A 14639-nucleotide genomic window follows, 5' to 3' on the forward strand; every position below is an offset into this window, starting at 1 on the left:
TATTATATTAACATTATATAATATATATAATATATATTATTATATTATATTTATATATATTTATATTATATATACATACATATTCAAATATATATTTAAATAAATATTTTTAAATATATTCATGCATGACTGGTTATTTATATATACACATAATAAATATACACACATATATTACATAAACACAATAATTTGGATGCGATTAATCGTTTGACAGCTCTAATATCAACACAATAAATAAAGTGTGTATTACGAAATTTTACAGTACAACTGACGCCAAAAACGCTCACTAAAATAAACAATAATGCTTAAGCGAACATACTAACATAAGTAATAGATGCATTAATTAAAAAAAACTTACAGTAAGCACTTACCAAAGATTACAAAGGTGAAATCAACCAACCCTCCTTTACTGCGATGTCCGCGAATTTGCGTTATAATATGTGACCCTGGACCACAAAACCAGTCTTAAGTCGCTGGGGTATATTTGTAGCAATAGCCAAAAATATACTGTATGGGACAAAATTATAGATTTTTCTTTTATGCCAAAAATCATTAGGAAATTAAGTAAAGATCATGTTCCATTAAGATATTTTGTCAATTTGCTACTGTAAATATATTAAAACTTATTTTTTGATTAGTAATATGCATTGCAAAGAACTTAATTTGGACAACTTTAAAAGCAATTTTCTCAATATTTAGATTTTTTTGCACCCTCAGATTCCATATACTGAAATAGTTGTATCTCAGCCAAATATTATTTTATCCCAACACACCATACATCAATGGAAAGCTTATTTATTCAGCTTTCAGATGATGTATAAAGCTCAATTTCGAAAAACTGACACTTATGACTGGTTTTGTGGTCCAGGGTCACATATTTAAGTAGGATTGCGTAACTCAAGGCCTCTGTAGGTTGAACAACCACGCCCACATTTACAAATGAAACAACTGGACTGGTTGATTAACCTGACAATCTAACCCGAACTTCTTGTTTATTTGTATTTGAAGACCATTAAGGGGCGGCACCCCTTAATATATATATATTTGGTTTTTTTTTTTTTTAACCTACCACTTATTCAGATTACACCACTCCTGCCATTTAACATTCATTAACATGACTGCAAAAGTGATTGTGTGACTGTCAAAACACAACACCATTCTAAATTAGAGTATTGGTTCTCAACCTTTAGAATTCCAAGGTCCTTGATTGTCAAAGGCAATATTTGAAAGCACAGAAGTTTCTGGTTGTTCTTCACTTAAAATCATGACAAAAGCATTTTTAAGGTTATAGTCATGCCGGTTGGTCGTACAATTACGATTAACACTAACTCATACATATTAATAATAAAGACAGTCCAGCAATAAGACCTTAAAAATGACTTGCACAACCCTTACTGAAATCGATATTGTCCAGTAGGTACTTCATATCAAAAATCCTTTGTATAATCCTAAGGAATCGTACACCTCTAGAAAATGTTCCCACACATGAGACACAAGTGGACAAACCTACAGGTCACATGTAGAAAACAACCCGACCTGTAGGATCTTAATTCTGTCCTGTTCGGTTTCTTTACTATTTCAGCACACAGAACTACAGACAGGACTCCATATCCTGCAGGTAACCTGGACAGAAACTAAAAGGTGTCTGGCGCCATCAAGTGGCTGTAATATGAAACTCAACCACCAGTCATTTTAGATAAAAGTAATCATTTGGATATATGACTCAATAAGCACCATGTTGAGGCTTTTTATGTCTTCCCAGAGGTCCAGAAGTTCCTACCACAGCAATGCCAAGATATTTATCTAATGACTGCCTCAAAAATTCCTTCCTGTAGTCTAGTCCCACTGTTCCTTCAAAGCTCTGGAGTGAAAATAGGGAGGGGAAGGCTGAAAAGTAAAGGAATCACAAACATCTGTATAACTTTAAAGCTGAAGAACTCATTTCATTGTTCAGTGTTCTCTGGGGTGACAGGGTATACATATAGTTTCAAAAAAGTTTCAAACAGATATATCTTAAAATGATTACAATCTGTCATATTGATCACTCATCTTGTACTACACTAATTTTTGTCCAATAAAGCACTTTCTGGAATGAGAAAGTAAGCTGGTTGGAAAGCCAGAAGAAACCTGAATTCATTCATTGTGAATGTGTCTTTATTCCTTTCACATATGTTACAAATTAAGTCTAAATTATATTTAAAACGTTCATAAATGCATCAATTAATTTAAACACGACAGCACTGAATGTCAACAATGTGCTGAGATTGAGTATTTCTCAGACAAAGACACAACTCCCTCTGCTGGACAAGTTCGTGCAGCACAAGGTATAACAAAGTCGTCTTTTATAGCAACCATGAGGTAAAAAAAAAATTCAATAACACCTACTTTTAGTGATTTTCTTGTAAGTGTCAGTCTAGATTTTATAGACTATTTGTTCAAGTACTGTTGGCGGTGAAATTCTGGGAATAAATGGTGAAGCCTAAACACTAGGCCACGATGCTAACTGATGCTTTATTTCCAAACCAATTTTACAATTGACCATCTAGAAACATATTTGTACAACACAGACTTTTAGCCTACATTTAGTTTAATATTATAAGCAGTGAATTATAAATGAATTATAGAACTATAAGGAAAATAGTTGAGTAATTGTGTGTAACTTCTGATAAGGCTGTCAGATAACATAAGATAACACAAACATGCAATCTATCCCATAAACCTTAATGATAATGTGAACTTAAGCCTGTAAAAACTGATGGCAAAGCAACTTGCAAAAGAATAAGTCCAAGAGCTGAGAAATTTATAACCATCATGTGAAAAGCAAGAGTGTTTCTGTGTAAAACAGTAGTGGTGGAATACCAGTCATGTTACTGGCACTGAGTATTTCGCTGCTTGTATTACCTGCGTCTCTCTCTGCTCCAGTCAGAGATGGCTGCACCACAGGCAAAAACAAACTACTGCTGACTATCTTTGATGGGTTCAGGTGGGACTACGACCGAGATGTGGACACCCCAAACCTGGACAAAATGGCTGAGGAAGGAGTCAAAGCAGCATATGTCACTCCACCTTACCTGACCATTACCAGTCCTACACACTTCACTCTATTATCTGGTAAGATCATCTGCAGTCATTTACACTTAAAAGTCTTATGCCAAGTATAAATAAATACCTGAGCCTCTTCAAATCAAGATAAACAGTTACATAACATCTATTGCATTCCAATAGTGCAGATATTTGATACACAAGAAATTAATCAGCACTGATTAATTGATATGATATTATATAATTTAAAAAAAATTGCCAGCAGTGATATTTTTATGTAATGTGTATGTTTAATATTAAAATTATATTGGAAATGTGAATACTTCACTATTAAATTAAAAAGAGTATTAAAAAAATAGAAGTGAACTAAAATGAAATTTTATATGAAAATATAATAGCGATGAGATTTTTCTAGCAAAATGGGTGGTTTAATATGAAAATTCTATATTATGTATTATAAAATAATTAACAAATTACCACTTAATAAATTTGTTTTTTTTTCCTAGGAAGGTACATTGAGAACCATGGTGTGATTCATAACGTGTGGTTCAACACAACCACAGGACAAAGGAAAGAGTACTATATGACGCAGTTTGTGGATGAATACTGGGATAATGGCAGTCTACCCATTTGGATCACCGCTCAAAGACAGGTACATCTCATTAGACAATAAAATCTTCATTTCATGTACATTTACAGATTACTGTATGCTAAATCTTATGTGCTTTCTCTTAGGGTTTAAAAACAGGATCCTTACACTTCCCTGGCACTGCTGCCACTTACCAGAAAGAAACAATTCAGGTGAGAGAGGTAGAACCAAGAGCCTATGACTACACTAATGAGACGGCATGGAGGGAAAATGTGGACAAGGTCATGAAGGAATGGTTTAAAGATCAAGACTTAGACTTTGTCACTTTGTATTTCGGTGACCCAGATGAAACTGGCCACAAGCACGGGCCTGATTCTCCAGAGCGCCGTGAGGCGGTCAAGAAAGTTGACCGAACTGTGGGCTACATCCGGGAATCTGCTGAGAAACATGGACTCAGTGACCATCTGAATATTATCATAACAGCTGACCATGGAATGACCACCGTGTTTAAAGGAGGGGAGGTAAAAGAAATAGTTCTTACTGACATCCCAGGATTCTCTTACAAAGATCTGCAGTTCCACCTAATGGACTATGGACCTTCTGCAATGCTGTTGCCCAAGGAAGGGATGGTTGACAAGGTTTATCAAGCCTTGAAAGGAGGACATCCAAACCTTCACGTTTATAAAAAAGAAAACATGCCTGCTCGACTGCATTACTCCAAACATCCACGCCTCCTGCCCATAATTCTCTATGCAGACCCAGGATATGTCATCAATGGGGTGAGCATGAAGTAAACACCTGTAATGAACACAAAAAACAATATGCATGTGAAACATTATATGTGATCATATGTTCTTCTAGTTTTACCCACTTCAGACCAATAAAGGGGAACATGGCTATGACAATGAGGCAATGGACATGAAGCCTTTCTTCAGGGCAGTGGGACCAGATTTTCACAGAAACTTGTTGGTTGGACCATTTGAGACCGTTAATGTTTATTCTCTAATGTGCCACTTACTTGGGATAAAGCCAGAAATCAATGACGGGTCACTGGATAACACCCAACACATGCTGATATCCAACGGAGAGTCCTGTGATTCTGGAGGTAGATCCAAATAAAAGATTTTTAACTGTTTCTAAATCTCACACTAGAAAACAAAAATGGTTTGTTAACAGGTAAACATTTAAACATAATGCTAACATTTTTTCCCATTTAGTCTATAATATAAAACTTAATAGCTGTGTAATTAAACTTTGAGTTATCTTGATAAGATATACAGTACAGTATGTGCCGCTCTTCAACCCATAAATTACATAACATTCTTGTCAATCAGTAAAAGAATTCACAACAATTAATTCAGAATTTTTTTTTTCTCTCTCTCTCAGACACAGATGTTTCAAGTCAAGTCTTCACAATGTGTTCATTGGCCTTGCTGCTGTTGCTGGATTTTTATTGCTTGTGTTTGTGGTTGTTACATCCTACAGTGGATATAAAAGATGCAAAATAAATTCAAAGTAAAGCACAGAGATATATTAAGACTTGTTATTGTTCTTTTTAGACAGTTTTTGCCTGAAAATGTGATGCATTTTTTTATCTTTACTCAACAGAGCAAAAGACATAGGAGATGAGGATGAGATGAAAGCTGACTCCAAAAACATCATTCTAAGAGGGACAACTTATTTTTCAAAAAAGGACAAAGACAAAAAAATGTAACTGCAGAATTTCTATAACTTTTAAGTTCTTCTAACATCATAAAGAGCAGGTGGATCATTATTTATATTAATAAATATCTTTATCTCCAATGGAAGAGAATAAGATAAGTCTCTTATTATGTCCAAAACCTTTACTGTATGTACATTTGTTTCCAATAGTCATCATAATACATTGCCATACCCTCAAACAGCTAGCATTTCACTGAACTTGGTAGGTGATGGTGGGAGAGTGCATCATAAAATGCATTATGAAATGAAATGTGTTTTGGGGTCATAAATGAGAATCACATACAGTATTAGCATGTTGGCTTCAGTTATTGAAAGCCTGCGTCAAGATCATGAAATTACAAATATCAATAATGCAAGCTGATGGGAAGCATGTACTTGTGTGTGTGATAACACTGAATATAAACAGGATTGTGTATTTGAAGGATTAAAAATCTCTAAAGGTCTTAAAGACCTACAAGTTTAAATCTAAAAGATGTGTCCAGTGTTTTTGTGTTTCTTATATAATAAAATGATAGGAAACTGTTGTGTTCTCTTGTTTTTCTTGGGCTGGACATAATGGAAGCCAGTGAAATATACTCATGCATCATGGATGAGCAAATTATGGATAAAGGACTAAAACCGAAGAAAACACCATAGAGTTGAGCAATCAAAGCTCTGACCTTAACTATGAGTGAAATGCTTCACAATGACCTCAAAAGAGCAATTCACACCAGAGATTATAAAGAAGAATAGTACAAAATTAAACAATTTAGAGGATTACGCTAAATTAGATTAGTGAACATGAAACTACCACTCAAATGCATTTCCATACTCATAACTTGGACATTCTTTTGTGCCACATATTTACATTGTTATTTCACAGTCGAATAATCCAAAGAATATGCAAAAATATTGTGTGGTTACAAACAATGGAAATACATTTTCTTATCCATCATGCATACCATGCATAATTTAAAATAATATGGTGGTTAAAGAACTAGACTGCAGGATTCCATGCTGAAAAGACCAGCAGGAATGTCCAAGCTGGTTAGTGCTGATCGAGCTGGTTAGCCATGGAAACTGTGTTACTGTATGTAAGAAGGATGATGGGAACAAAACACAGCAAGTTGCGCTGGTAATTTCAGCAGGGATGATTCCCAAGATGATTAAAAGCAGAAATTATTCAACATCTGGAGGGCCACAGAACAGTTCACACTTCAAATAATTAGAATATCGTGAAAAAGTTCATTTTTTGTTTGTGACTTATTTTAGAAACTGAAACTTTTATATAATCTAGATTCATTACATGTAAAGTAAAACATTTTTAAGTTTTTTTTTTTTTTTAACTTTGATGATTAGAGCTTACAGCTCATGAAAGTCAGAAATCCAGTATCTTGGATTTTCAAAACTGTAAAGTTCACACTCTTTAAAGTATGTTAAATTATGCACTCAATATTTGGTTAGCAGCACAAATTACAGCAAATTACTTGCTCCAAGCACAAATTACAGCATCAGTGAAGTGTGGCATGGAGGCGATCAGCTTCCTTCAGCTTGTCTGTATATTGTTTGATTGATACTTTCTCATCTTTCTCTTGAAAATATCCCACCGATTCCCATTGGGATTCAGGTCAGGCATGTTGGCACAGTCAAGCACAGTAATATCATGGTCAGCAAACCACTTGGAAGTGGTTTTGGCACTGTGGGCAGGTGCTAAAGTCCTGCTGGAAATGGAAATCAGCATCTCCATTAAGCTTGTCAGCAGATGGAGGCATAAAGTCCTCCAAAATCTCCTGGCAGACGGCGGCACTGACTTTGGACTTGACAAAACACAGTGGACCAACACCAGCAGGCATCAGAGCACCCCAAATCATTACTGACTTCAGACTGTTGCTTGTGCACCTTTTCCTACCCAATTTCTTCCTTTCAGTCAACTTTGCATTTAATATGCTTTGATACAGCACTCTGTACACAGCCACCCCTTTTAGTAATGACCTTCTGTGACGTACCCTCTTTGTGGAAGGTGCCAATGATTGTCTTCTGGACCACTGCCAAGTCAGCAATCTTCCCCATTATTGTGGTTTCAAAGAACAAGAGATACCCGAAATTTATACTGTACACTCTTAAAAATAAAGGTACTTCACAATGCCATAGAATAACCTTTTTTGTCTAAATGGTTTCATACAGAACCTTTAACATCCAAAGAACCTTTCTGTTTCACAAAAGGTTCTTTGTGGCTAAAGAAGGTTCATCAGATTAAAAAAAAGGTAAGAAAGATATGGTTCTTTAAAGAACCTTTGACTGAATGGTTCTTTGTGGAACCAAAAATGGTTCCTCTATGGCATCGCTGTGAAGAACTTTTAAAGCACCTTTATTTTTAAGAGTGTAGGGTTGGACATTTAATGAATATTCTAATATTTTGAGACACTGGATTTTTGACTTCATGAGTTGTAAGCTCTAATCATAAAAATGAAATCCAAAAAACTTTTGAAATGTTTCACTTTACATGTAGTGGATCTAGAATATATGAAAGTTTCAGTTTTTGAAACAAGTTACAAACAAAAAAATGAACTTTTTCACTGTGTTCTAATTTTTTGAGATGCACCTGCATGAGCATGGGCCAAATTTTTGGCAAAGAAATAGTCCTTATGCAGCTTGTGTACTTGTAGATCACCTTTTGAATGATAAAGTCCAAATGTTTTGTTTTTTCTATCCCAACTGCACAAGCGTAGATTATTAACTCACTTAGATAATGAATCTAATGACTGGTTAAACATTTATCTTTACCTACACAACACAGCCTTGATATAAAACACTATGTTTCATTTTATAAGCAGTGAGCTGTAAATCACAGAAACACTGCTCAGTTGTATAATTGCTTTTGTCCCACAACTCCTGATAAGCATGATAACATATCAAAGGATGGCATAAGCATGTAACTCATCAAATGAATAATGTGAACCTTAGTGTGCAAAAAGGGTTGGCGAAAAACACAGACAAAAGGATCATACAAAAGCGGAGGCTGTTAGATCAGGAACAACCATCAGACCATCCAGAGAAAAGCGAGACTGCTACATTACTGGCAGTAGTGGAATACCAGTCATGTTACTGGCACTGAGCATTTTGCTGCTTATATTTCCTGCGTCTTTTTCTGCTCCAGTCAAAAATGGCTGTACCACAGGCAAAAACAAACTGCTGTTAATCAGCTTTGATGGGTTCAGGTGGGACTACGACCGAGATGTGGACACCCCAAACCTGGATAAAATGGCTGAGGAAGGAGTCATGGCAGAATACGTCACTCCACCTTTCCTGACCATCACCAGTCCAACACACTTCACCCTGTTATCTGGTAAGAAGGAAAAGACAACAGCAATACATTTCTAATTTAAAGTAAATAGATAATATATAGCAGGGGTGTCCAGGCTCAGTCCTGGAGGTCCACTGTCCTGCAAAGTTTAGCTCCAACTCCAATTAAACACACCTAAACCAGCTAATTAAGATCTTACTATGCATACTAGAAACTAGGGGTCGACCGATATGTTTTTCAATACTGATTACTACCGATAAAGCAAACCAATAACCAATATTTTGAACTGATATGTTTAGTGTAAAAATTTACATTTGTGTCAAAATTAAGAATAAAAAACTTTCTTTTTTTAATTATTTTATTGGCAAACTGGTTTTGAAAATGACCCATAACCATAAAAATGCTTAAAGGAGAGCTCCACTTACAAAACAAAGATTTACATATAATGTACTCACCCCCTTGTTATCCAAGATGTTCATGTCTTTCTTTCTTCACTCGTAAAGAAATTATGTTTTTTGAGGAAAACATTCAGCATTTTTCTCCATATAATGGATTGGTATGGTGCCCCGTTTTTGAACTTCCAAAATGCAGTTTAAATGCAGCTTAAAACGATCCCAAATGCAGTTGTAAACAATCCCAGCCGAGGAAGAAGCATCTTATCTAGTGAAACGATTGGTTTTTTTCATAAAAATTATACAATTTATATACTTTTTACTCTCAAACACTCATCTTGCCTTGCTCTCCTTGAAAAATGCTGAAATGTTTTCCTCAAAAAACATAACTCTTTTTACTCCTTAGCTCGGTTCGTTTGGGCTTATGTGGAATAAGTAGAAGTAGAAACTTTGCCATGTGAAAGCGAACCGAACCAACAATAAAAAAGTGCAGCTTATATAATCACAAAAGTACTTATATAACTCAAAAAACAAGCATAATACTAATAAAGCTAATGTCATGGGTTTGATTCCAAAACAACTCACAAACTGATAAAACATATATACCATGAAAGCAATGAAAGGTGCTTTGGATGTATGTAACTGTATTAACTCAAATGTAACCATTTGACAAAATATGTATTTTTCCCAGGAAGGTACATTGAGAACCATGGTGTGATTCATAACATTTGGTTCAACACAACCACGCAAGAGAAGAAACAATACTACATGACACAGTTTGTGGATGAATACTGGGATAATGGCAGTCTACCCATTTGGATCACTGCTCAAAGACAGGTACAAATCTCAAATATTAATAAAAATAATACACCACATCCTAATATACATTTGCTTTAAATAAAATACTAACTAACTTGTAAATGTGTTCTTTCTTAGGGTAAAAAAGCAGGATCCTTACACTTCCCTGGCACTGCTGCCACCTACCAGAAAGAAATAATCCAGGTGAGGGAGGTGGAACCACAGTCTTACGACTACAGCAATGAGACAGAATGGAGGGCGAATGTGGACAAGGTCATGAAGGAATGGTTTAAAGATCAAGACTTAGACTTTGTCAGTTTGTATTTTGGCGAACCAGATGCTACCGGTCATAAGTATGGGCCTGATTCACCTGAGCGTCGTGAGATGGTCATGCAGGTTGACCGAACCATAGGCTACATACAGGAAACTGCTCAGAAACATGGACTCGGTAACCGTCTGAATATTATCATTACCGCTGACCATGGAATGAGCACTGTGTTACAAGGAGAGGGCGTAAATGAAATAATACTCACTGACATCCCAGGATTCTCTATGAAAGATCTGGAATTTCATTTGGTGGACTATGGACCTGCTGGGCTGCTGTTGCCCAAAGAAGGGATGCTTGACAAGGTTTATCAAGCCTTGAAAGGAGGACATCCAAACCTACACGTTTACAAGAAAGAGGACATGCCTGCTCGTCTGCATTACTCCAATCATCCACGTCTCCTGCCCTTAATTCTCTATGCAGACAAAGGATATGTCATCAATGGGGTGAGCATGAAGTATACACCTATAATGAACACAATAAATATGCATGTGCTATATGTGATCATTTCATATGTTCCAAATGCTCTTCCAGTTCTACGTATTCCAGAATTATAAAGGGCAACACGGCTTCGACAATGAGGAAATGGACATGAAGCCTTTCTTCAGGGCAGTGGGACCAGATTTTCACAAAAACTTGTTGGTTGGACCATTTGAGACCGTCAATGTTTATTCTCTAATGTGCCACTTACTTGGGATAAAGCCAGAAATCAATGACGGGTCACTGGATAACACCCGACACATGCTGATATCCAACGGAGAGTCATGTAATTCTGGAGGTGGCTCTGGAGATGACTCTGGGGGTGACTCTGGAGGTATCTACAAAAAAGTGCAAATCTCACAAATCTGGCCAAACAATTCAAATACTTATGTTATTTAATATCTTAGAGGTCTGAGTTAAGAATTACTTGGATTATTCTGAGAGGTAAAAACAGTCATACTTTAAATAATATGATCCTTAAATTCTAGACAACACCAATAATCTGCTATAATGCTACAGTATATAACTGCTATATAATGTCAAACACAATCTCTGCTTCGCCCTAAAATATCTTGACAGTTAAAGACAATTTATCATGATAGTCATCAGATATGATATCTTGTTGAGTTATCTTGATAATAACACAATGTAAATTACACCATTCAAACAAACATTATCATCAAATTGTCTTACTCTGTCAGCAAATGGATAAAAACCTGCAAGGAAACTATTGCAACTCTTTTACCCTGTCCTTCACCATATGACCCTCATGAACCAATAACACATTATCATCATCTTATCACAAATTACATAAGCTACAGGTCACAAATCAATCTTTTTTTTCTTGTAGATTCTTCCAACTCAATTCTTCATAATGTGTATGTTGGTCTTGGCGCTATGGCTGGATTTTTGCTGCTTACGCTTGTGGTTTTTACATCCTTTAAGTTGTATAAAAGACAAAAAAAACAGAAAGCGAATACGAAAGCGAGGTACGACAGAGTTACATTAAGTCTTATTGTTTTTTTCAGCACATTACCTCTCTATAAATATCTGATGTATTACTTTACCTTCACTCTCCAACAGAGCGAAAGATGAGGACCAGACAAAAGACGACTCCAAGCAAACAGCGTTCTAAGAGGGATGTTCACTTATTTTTTAACTGCTTGTCATTTATTACTACAGTGGGACCCAAACATCTGAGACAACATTTATGGTTTTTTTCCCCCCATTTAAACTTGGGTGTAAATAAAATGAAATAAAATAATGTTTACAGATATTTAATATTTAAGTATTCCTGTCAAGGCATCTTGAGTATACATGTCATTAAAAGAAACTAGGAACATATTGTACAATATTTAGATATTTAGAAATTCATGTACATTTTTCAATTAACCTGAAAATATAATTTGTAATTTTTAAAAGCTGTTTTAAATTAGAATTGCTTATAACATGATTTGCAATAAAAATGTTTTAAACTGCAAAACAGAAGCATTTTGACTCTCTACTGCCTTGTGTTGATAAATATACAGCACTTTTTTTTACAGTATATACGGATGCCATCTAGTGGAAATAGTGAGTATTTTTATACTCAAAACAATCGTGAATGTGCATCCAAGTAAATACTGTTAATGATGACAATCACACATTATTTACTCAATTCTTGAGATTTTCATGTCTTCTTCCAATCCCCTTGCATGCAAGCACACATTCACCTTAAACTACACACAATAGGCTGCACAATACCAGTCGGCTGTACGGAAAAACACGAAGCAGAAAAGGAGCTTATGAGGACTAAATGATTGACAGAAGTTATCATTACACAAAGCTGCAGATTCAATGATTTATGGTGAAATCCCGTCCAGTCATGTGGAATTTTCCCAAAATAAGTTTAAGTAAACAGCTCATGACAAAGAGGCACTCAGAGCAGGCTGGTATGCATAAACAGTTTGAACAGTGTGCTGCAGTGTAGCCCCCTCCAAACACATTCACACATACACACGCACGTACACACACTCAGTCACCCGCCAGAGCAGAGCCAGTCTGGAAATGTGGAGTCTCCCCCTGGCACGCGCGCCAGACTCCCATCCATCTTCCAGTGCAATAACATTTCTCTGTCTCTCCGTCTCTGTCTGTTGCTCTACTACTGTTGCAGGACACACACTTTTCTCCTGTCTGCAGAGATCATCCTTTATGCTGTTGGATGCAGGGCGCTTTTAAAGCAACATAGTCTTTTTAAAGCAACTGCAGTCAATGAGATGCCTTTTAGCGGACATATTAAAGCTAAGCATATTACAAGTTGACAACACTTGTGGCATAATGTTGAAAACCACAAAAATTCATTTTGACTCACCCCTCCTTTTCTTTTAAAAATGTAAAAATTTGGGTAACATTAAGGCGCTTACAATGGAAGTGAATGGGGCTAAATTTACACAATAAATCTACAATATTTATACAATTTATACCTAGTGTATCGCCACAAAGTGTAAGCAATGTGGATGTCATTGTTCTTTTAGTATTGTGGTGCTATTAATATTTTGAATGTGTTCTAATCTAATCTAATACTTTTCACTGTAGTTAACGTTTTCGCAATTTTGTTGTTTTTTGTTATATTTATTTTTTGTATTTTTAATGTCTATATAGTTTTCATTAACTTTTTTTCGATTTTAGTTATTTTAGTACAAGTTGAACATAAAAAAGTATATGCATATATACACTACCAGCCAAAAGTTTTTGAAAAGTAAGTTTTTTAATGTTTTTTTAAAGAAGTCTCTTCTGCTCATCAAGCCTGCATTTATTTGATCCAAAATACAGCAAAAGCAGTAATATTGCGAAATATTTTTACTCTTTAAAATAACTGCTTTCTATTTGAATATATTTTAAAATGTAATTTATTCCTGTGTTCAAATCTACATTTTCAACATCATTACTCCTGTCTTCAGTGTCACATGATCCTTCAGAAATCATTCTGATATGCTGATTGTTATTATCATTATCATCAATATTTAAAACAGTAGAGTACATTTTTTTCATGATTTTTGTATGAATAGAAAGATCCAAAGATCAGCATTTATCTAAAATAAAAGCTTTTGTAAAATTATATACTATGCCATTGAAAAGCCTGGAGTCAGTATATTTTTAATGCTTTAAATTGATCAAAAGTGATGATAAAGACATTTATAACATTACAAATGTTTGTTCTTCTGAACTTTGTATTCATCAAAGAAACATGAAAAAATGTAATCAGCTGTTTTCAGCATAATAATAATAATAAATGTTTTGACTAGTAGTGTATATATTTGTTTTATTTCAATTAACATTCATTTTATTTCAATTAGCAACATTTTTTATGGTTTAAGTTCTTATTAAGTAAACTATAATAACTTTGATGCAAGTTTTTTAGTGATTTTTGTGAGGAAAAAAACATGTATATCGCTTACTAACATTTTCTGTAGTTATATGGAATGTTATATGCAATTTTCATTGACATGAAAACCGAACCATAAAATTATCACAGAACTGACTAGAACAACTTTTAGTTTTAACAAAATGAATGCAAGAGCTTTTATAAAATTATAAGCTGCTCAAAAATTGGCTTCCATTAAGCACCTCATCGTTATATCATTAATTGCATTTTTAAAAGAAATGAAATATTGTGGTAATTAATATTATTCCACAAATGCTTTCAATGGAGCTTGCATTGAACATATAATATTCCCTTGTGCCAATACACACATGTATGAGTCCTTTTAAACTTCACCCAGTTCTGCATCTGTCAGTAGCGACAGATAGGAGACGAGTGTTAACTGCTGTGCTTCCTCTTGAGACCTTGTTATGACTGTCGTTTTGGCCAGTCATAGTGTAAACACTTGGGAATTTCCCTCTGAAGACCTACATATCACTTTTATTCTATCACAACATGTCAGCTCCTAACCGGGCCACTCTAATATTCTCTGCTCTCATCCATTATTAGCTGTGAGAGCACATGTCAAACAGCCACATTCTTCTGAG

At 35.1% G+C, this 14639-nt stretch overlaps 2 protein-coding genes across 2 annotated transcripts; both read left to right on the forward strand.

Moving 5' to 3' along the window:
* Positions 1 to 2827: 2827 nt before the first annotated feature.
* On the forward strand, positions 2828 to 4750 carry enpp7.2 (ectonucleotide pyrophosphatase/phosphodiesterase 7, tandem duplicate 2). The gene is made up of 4 exons (XM_051125071.1): positions 2828 to 3111; positions 3549 to 3694; positions 3778 to 4410; positions 4493 to 4750. Exons 1-4 carry the CDS (start codon positions 2865 to 2867, stop codon positions 4748 to 4750), a joined length of 1284 nt encoding a protein of 427 aa, XP_050981028.1. The 5' UTR covers positions 2828 to 2864.
* Positions 4751 to 8223: 3473 nt separating this feature from the next.
* LOC127174609 (ectonucleotide pyrophosphatase/phosphodiesterase family member 7-like) lies at positions 8224 to 12086 on the forward strand. The gene is made up of 6 exons (XM_051125112.1): positions 8224 to 8678; positions 9720 to 9865; positions 9965 to 10597; positions 10686 to 10965; positions 11482 to 11620; positions 11715 to 12086. The coding sequence occupies exons 1-6, from the start codon at positions 8432 to 8434 to the stop codon at positions 11764 to 11766; spliced, it is 1497 nt and encodes a 498-aa protein (XP_050981069.1). The 5' UTR covers positions 8224 to 8431; the 3' UTR covers positions 11767 to 12086.
* Positions 12087 to 14639: the final 2553 nt, after the last annotated feature.

The sequence above is a fragment of the Labeo rohita genome, chromosome 12 (assembly GCF_022985175.1).
Source record: "Labeo rohita strain BAU-BD-2019 chromosome 12, IGBB_LRoh.1.0, whole genome shotgun sequence".
NCBI classification, from domain to species: domain Eukaryota; kingdom Metazoa; phylum Chordata; class Actinopteri; order Cypriniformes; family Cyprinidae; genus Labeo; species Labeo rohita.

What these genes read in the sequence shown, in the direction of transcription:
- LOC127174609 (XM_051125112.1), top strand. Translation starts at nt 8,432, where the DNA reads ATGTTACTGGCACTGAGCATTTTGCTGCTTATATTTCCTGCGTCTTTT. An exon ending in AAGGATATGTCATCAATGGG is followed by an intron (nt 10,598 to 10,685) that starts GTGAGCATGAAG and finishes ATGCTCTTCCAG; the next exon opens with TTCTACGTATTCCAGAATTA. An exon ending in AAAGCGAATACGAAAGCGAG is followed by an intron (nt 11,621 to 11,714) that starts GTACGACAGAGT and finishes ACTCTCCAACAG; the next exon opens with AGCGAAAGATGAGGACCAGA.
- enpp7.2 (XM_051125071.1), top strand. Translation starts at nt 2,865, where the DNA reads ATGTTACTGGCACTGAGTATTTCGCTGCTTGTATTACCTGCGTCTCTC. An exon ending in GGATCACCGCTCAAAGACAG is followed by an intron (nt 3,695 to 3,777) that starts GTACATCTCATT and finishes GCTTTCTCTTAG; the next exon opens with GGTTTAAAAACAGGATCCTT. An exon ending in CAGGATATGTCATCAATGGG is followed by an intron (nt 4,411 to 4,492) that starts GTGAGCATGAAG and finishes ATGTTCTTCTAG; the next exon opens with TTTTACCCACTTCAGACCAA.